Source organism: Marmota flaviventris, chromosome 1 (genome assembly GCF_047511675.1).
Source record: "Marmota flaviventris isolate mMarFla1 chromosome 1, mMarFla1.hap1, whole genome shotgun sequence".
NCBI classification, from domain to species: domain Eukaryota; kingdom Metazoa; phylum Chordata; class Mammalia; order Rodentia; family Sciuridae; genus Marmota; species Marmota flaviventris.
In genome coordinates, this window is record NC_092498.1 from 64,013,303 (window position 1) to 64,019,302 (window position 6,000).

General features: G+C 37.0%; 1 protein-coding gene across 2 annotated transcripts in view; it reads right to left on the reverse strand.

Annotated features, from left to right (window-relative positions):
• The window catches only part of Hgf (hepatocyte growth factor), a 75,423-nt gene extending 69,831 nt beyond the window's left edge, over positions 1-5,592 (reverse strand). The window contains exons 1-2 of one of the 2 annotated variants that reach the window (XM_071607875.1): positions 5,424-5,592; positions 5,042-5,203 (exon numbers count right to left, since the gene is read on the reverse strand). In XM_071607875.1, the coding sequence (XP_071463976.1) occupies positions 5,042-5,129 (88 nt within the window). In that variant the 5' untranslated portion in view covers positions 5,130-5,203; positions 5,424-5,592. Of the gene's footprint in view, positions 1-5,041; positions 5,240-5,423 lie in introns of those variants that run through there. The other variant, XM_027926336.3, reaches the window with a different exon arrangement.
• Between the last annotated feature and the right edge of the window lie 408 nt (positions 5,593-6,000).

Genomic DNA, 6,000 nt, shown 5'->3' on the forward strand with positions numbered 1-6,000 from the left:
GAGATGATAATTCTGGCCAAATGATTTAACTACCTGAACCATTAATGTACCAATTAATTTACAAAATGAAAAATATATTAATAGTGAATGAAAATGAATTATTTAAGCTATACTCATTAAATAAATATTTGGAAATAAATTTATAAATTTGATAAAACCATGTGCATATGCAAATTTTTAGTTTTGTTTTTGAAGTTGCATCTCCTAGCATCAAAAAAGGAAAAAAATAAAGAAATTTTATCCTTTAATTTCTGACATCAGAGAATAAAAGGCTATTCTGTTAAACAAAGAAGACATAATTCTTTTTCAAAGTTTGGTTTCTGTCACAGACCATGTTAATCGGAGATAAGTTTTTCCATTTAGACTTTTCACTTCCTTTGATCTTACATCACTATTTCTTTGGTGATCTGAAATAGTTCATAGCATAATAACTTGATTTCCTTTGCAAGGTTGAATATTTCCCAGAAATAAATACTAGATGGTTGATGGAGAAAAATCTACTAAAAACACTGTTCACCAAGATGGAAAATCGATATATATTTCTCAAATGAATTCCATTGACTAAAAATATAAAACTAATTTTTTCCTGATGTATAATGTATTTATAATGTATTTATTAAACATGTCAAAGTGTAAGAGAAGAGCTTAAAAATACATTTAAAAAGTCTAAGACAAAATGAAATTCCTAATATAGTTTAGTAATTATCATTTAAAATAGAACTCCTGATCAAGGGTCTGGTTTGCTTTCTTAATACCATGCAATATGAACATAAGAAATGAGGACTATTTTGAAGAAAGGGGGTCACTGTGAATTTCTTGGTTTTATTTAATTCTACAGATCCTCAGCTGCCCTATTGAAAGGTCTTACTGCTGTATCACATAAAATACTCTATTCTTGATTACTGGTCAGTTTTCCATGGCTAAAGATCAAAAAGTATTCTGAAAAACAAACCAATCTATAATTTTCATTTATTAGATCATAAATAGAAGTAAAAAGCTGATCTGGGGCTATAAAGCTCAGCAGGGACAGTCAGAACCAGATACCAAGCCTCCCTCCTCACTACTGACTCCTCCTGGCATATAAACTTTGCCTTATAAGTCATTTACTCTAGGTCAGTAACTAAGTACAAAAAATATAAAGTTCAAGCTAGTTGTATATCAGACAACCCACGTATCTATAAAATCAATCACTTATTCAATAAGAGAAAATTCAAAACATAAGTCATTGGAAAACAGCATCTGAAAATTTCTTTGCTGAAAATAGTTGCAACTTTGCCTTCCATATGTATTAACAACTGATGCTTGTTTTACCAAAAACAGTTAAAAGCCAAGCTTCATTTGGGAAGAAACTCAAAAATATCTTTGGATCAGATTTTTTCCTATTATTTTTGTGTGTGACTGTTAGTTGAAGTTTATAAACAAAATATTGAATTGAAATCAAAGGGTAAGAGATCACTGCAAATTTGTCATGCTTTCCTGTATTTTAAATCATAACTCTTTTTTTTTAAAACTTCTCCCAGTATGGGAAAATATTCTGTAAGCTATATTTCCTGAAGAACCTAAAGTCCCTATTTTAGATCTGAAATCATTAGGATGATATTGAAAACCTACAAACAGAAAGCGGGGTCAAAAGTATCAAGGTGCTTGAAGAAAGACACATTTCTCCCTCTGGTCCCAGGGTTTCACACTCATTTCTCTCAGTACCTCATATATTTTCCTCTATATGGACTAACCATTGACTTCAAAGGAAAATAGTGCAAGGAAAGGATTTGCAGGGTGTGAAGAGAAGAAGGAATTTGGCTCCACATATTCTGAGAAACCTACCTCCATGATTAGTGATTAACAGTTTGAAGTGGCAAGATGTTAAGATGAAAGTATAATGAGAATTAATGGAAAGAAAGGATTGTGGCTGGAGATGAGAATCACAAATAAAAGTTCCCATCTCCACTGTTAGAATCAGGGTTCAGCAGTCACGAATCAACAATCATCTCCCCTTCTTTAGGAAAGGTAACCAAATCACAAATAAGGATGACAAAAGGAGATTGGTCAGATTTAAACCAAATGTAGCTTTTTGAGAAGCAATATTATAATCTCTTCCATGGAGATTTATAAAATGAAGTGATCAATGGGGCTTGACACGCCTCCTTAATATTTCTCTCCATCTCCTTCCTTGTTCAGGGTTTCATTGATATAGAAACCCCATCCTAGTCTCTGATGTCACTGTCCACTTCTGCCTACAACTCTGTCCACATAGCAACTGAAGTAACCACACTGAAGTAGGACTTCAGTCAAGCATCTTGTCAATGCAAAACTTTCACCTGCTGCCCACAATATTCACTATAGAGACCACATGTTGTAGCCTGTAGGCTTTTCATTCTATCTCATCTCACTGTTCCAGTCACAGGCCAGACTCCCCCTCAGATTCCCAAATGCCTACTGTGACTTTCCATGTGGAGGTCTTTCTGGGGCAGTGGTGATACTTTCTCACCTCTACACTTTTAGCCACTTTTGTCCTCCTAGCATAGGTTCTCACCAGGGTACCACTCATTTTTCATATTTTTGGATACCATATACCTCCTAACCCTGCTTTGATTCACTAAGCTAGGAATGAACTCTCAATGATAGTATAATAGCATTTCTAAACAGAGGGTTTTTTTTTTAACCTATCTTAGCCAAACGATATTTTAGAAGTACATTTCATTTGATTTTACTGCTTCTGGCTTCAATATAAGTAAAAGAAAAATAATTACACATTTCATTCACATAGACTTGGTGGAATCTGATCTCTGTCTCTTAACTAATGAAGATATTAAGACAATTAAGGTATTTAAACTTCAATTTTTCATGTAAAATAAATCCAATAATGCCAATCTTATTAGAACTAAACAAAATATACTTTAGAACTTGTTCTATAACAGTTGCTTAAAAAATATAGATCCCTTCCCCATTTGTTTATCTTTATGTTACCCAAAGACTCTTGGACATTAGGTACACATTTAATGCTTCTTTTGTTACAGAAGATTGGATGTTTGTTTCCAGTGTAAGTAGAAATGAAGAGAAGGTAATTCAATCTCCAATGACTCCAATAAGGATCACTTGGATCAACCATATTGAACCTAAGAAACTTTTCAAGAAAGCATCTCCATGATGCATTCTGTTCATCATTGCTGTGAACTTACAGTACCCACTTCTTTTCTAACAGTGTGCTAATTTGATATAATACATGAAAAAGTACAATGAAAACAAAAATAAGTAACAACAACTCTACATATTCAATTTTAAAATACATTAAAAAAGAACAAGCTTTATACGCTGTAAGAAGACTACCCAGTTTTCATTGTGGAAGCCATTTTTTATTTTTTTTTTAACTATCAAATTAAATTTGCCACCCAAAAATGGCGGGCCCTCTTTTGAGTATAATTTTAGCATTATCCACTTCAGGAATTATTCATAACATATATCTGTAATTCTCAACTGGCCTCTCCTTGCCTGCCAGCATACACTTGGGCTGCTTTCTCCCTATAGTCAGGAAACACAGTCATTTCAACATTAGCCAAAGTGAAATATAATTACAAATGTATATCTCCTGCCAAAACTTCATAATGCATGCCAAAAACAAATAGACATTGTCTATGGTTAATCTACTGTTTGGGTTTTCCACACTGTGCTCTCCTTGCATTAACACAGATGATTTCAGGTAAATTTTATTCTACTTCAGCACAACAAATTATAATCTTTTAAAGGGAAAACCATCAAAAACACTAGCCATGATTTCAACTTTTGCTCAACATCCCCTAAACTAGTAATGACTTATATGAATGTATTTTAACATGACACATCTCAAGAATGATAAACTGCTTGATGTGCATGAATTTCTTTCTCACCTCCTCACAGATCTTACCTACATGACTATAAATTGACCTGCTCCAAACAGTTTCATTTTCCAAAAGGGCCACTTCCCCAAATAGAAGAAAGCCAGGTAGGCTAAATAATTTTTCTTATCACTTAGCAAATTCTTGAAGTTTTCAACCATTGTATTATCTCAGAAACGAGATCAGAAGTCTGATAAATTCCATACTTTACTTATCTCAAGAGATTCAGCCAGTTCTGTTTTGCATTGTACAAAGCCATGTCTGCCATCTGGGCATGCGTTCCAGTCTTTTATTCCCCTGTGCCTACCCTGGACGTTCACTGCCTTCTACTGTTGGCACCCCAGTCACCACAATGATAATACACCAAATACAGATGTTTCCTCTTGTTCTGATAACAAGAGAAAACTTCCCACACCATAAAATGAGATCTCTAAACTTCCAGGCACTCTGAATGCCCAAGCAACTCCTGAGCAACCTGCAAATCCAAGGAAGAAAGTAGGAGCCTGAAAGGAGCAATACTGCATCTTTGATCTAAGTTACACACAGTTTTTGCCTCCCAGGCACTGCAGTTTCAGGGGGAAGGCATTCCATGCCCAGAAAGAATGAGAACTTAGAAGAGAGGCTTTCTCTTTCATTTTTATAACATGCATATAATCTGAGTTTAATTTGTCTGCTCTAAAGGAAAACCTGTATAACGTCATAATTTGGCTCTGCATCTTGACTAGATGATGTGGGGTAGTGAATTGTCTTGGAAAATTGTCCTCTGGAAAAAGCTGAGTCTCTGTTGGACTGACCAGTCCTCTCCCCTCTTAGGACCAGACTCTTCAGCTTTTTTAATTTGTCCAAACCAACAAAGTTTCAGCCAGTCTTAGTACTTCGTTCTTATCCCATAATTCACAACTGTCAGGCTAAATGAGATGAAGCTGGGTTGGTGGGGGTAGGGGGAAGAAGGGGTGCTCTGGGGATGTTAATTATCATTTTAAATGCTTTTCAAACAGAAAAAGAATGTCAAAAGAAAGCATAATGAGAGGTTTGGAAAACCCATACCACACACTGAGTTAAGCCAGGATGCTGGGAATAGAGAGAGTGTGTGTTAGAAGAAAAGGGGAAGGCTAGCAAGACAAGAGTTAAAATAATAATTATAATAAGAAAAAAAAAAAAAAACTAACCTGCATAGGGGATGGCGATGGGAAGCAGAAGGAGATGTAGGAGGACGTGCTGCAGCAGCAGGACTGGCAGAAGTTTGGTCACCCACATGGTGCTGCGGGACGCGCTGGTGGGTCCCACTGGAGGAGATGCCCCGGTGAAAGAATCCTGTTCGCAGTCAGTGCCTAAAAGAGCCAGTCGGCTCTGAGCTGCTTTTTATTGCGATGAGCTAAGTTTGTTGTGTGATTAACTGGAAAGATCTAGGTCTGAACTCCCTCTTACGGTAAGAAACTGTTTAACAACAGCCCTTTACTCTCTTCCAGCCCCTCCCTTCCTCACTCCCCCCACCACAACACCCAACAGATCCCACCCCCCACCACTCCCCCCGTTAAGAAAGAAACTTACAAAGAAAAGGTCACCTGGCCTGAGGCCAGCTCCAATTTGGAAGCTCCGGCTCCAGATCCTAGTGGCTCCTATCCGAGTAGGGAAGGGAGGAGCAAGACTCAGCCCAATAGTTAAATCAAGGCACAGGCAGAGGACCAATTCGCTCAATTTAAACAGGAAAATACATGTGTTTACATATCTATTTGGGAAAAGAGGAAGGGGAAGCAGCATAAGAAGAAAGCAAAGAGCTGCTTTTCTGCCAAATGTGCCCCAGCTCCTAATCTGTCTAGTTTCACTGCTGGAGCAACCTAGGGATTCAAATCACAGACTGGTTCAAATCACACCGGTTCCCTGGGGTTTTAAAGACTGGGAGAGAGGTGGGAGGGAGGGGAAGGAGCAGAACCCTGGCACTTTCAGCCTAGGTAGAGAGGGGTTAGGTAAGAAAAGGGTGTGGTTTTGTGAGACAAAAATAAATAAAAAAGAACAACTGAAGCTCTCAGATTGTCTAGTGTGAGAATCACCTTGTCTGATGGGCTCAGGGCAGGCAATCTTTTTCAGACATTGTGCCAAACTCCCAAATCACCACAAATATACCCAA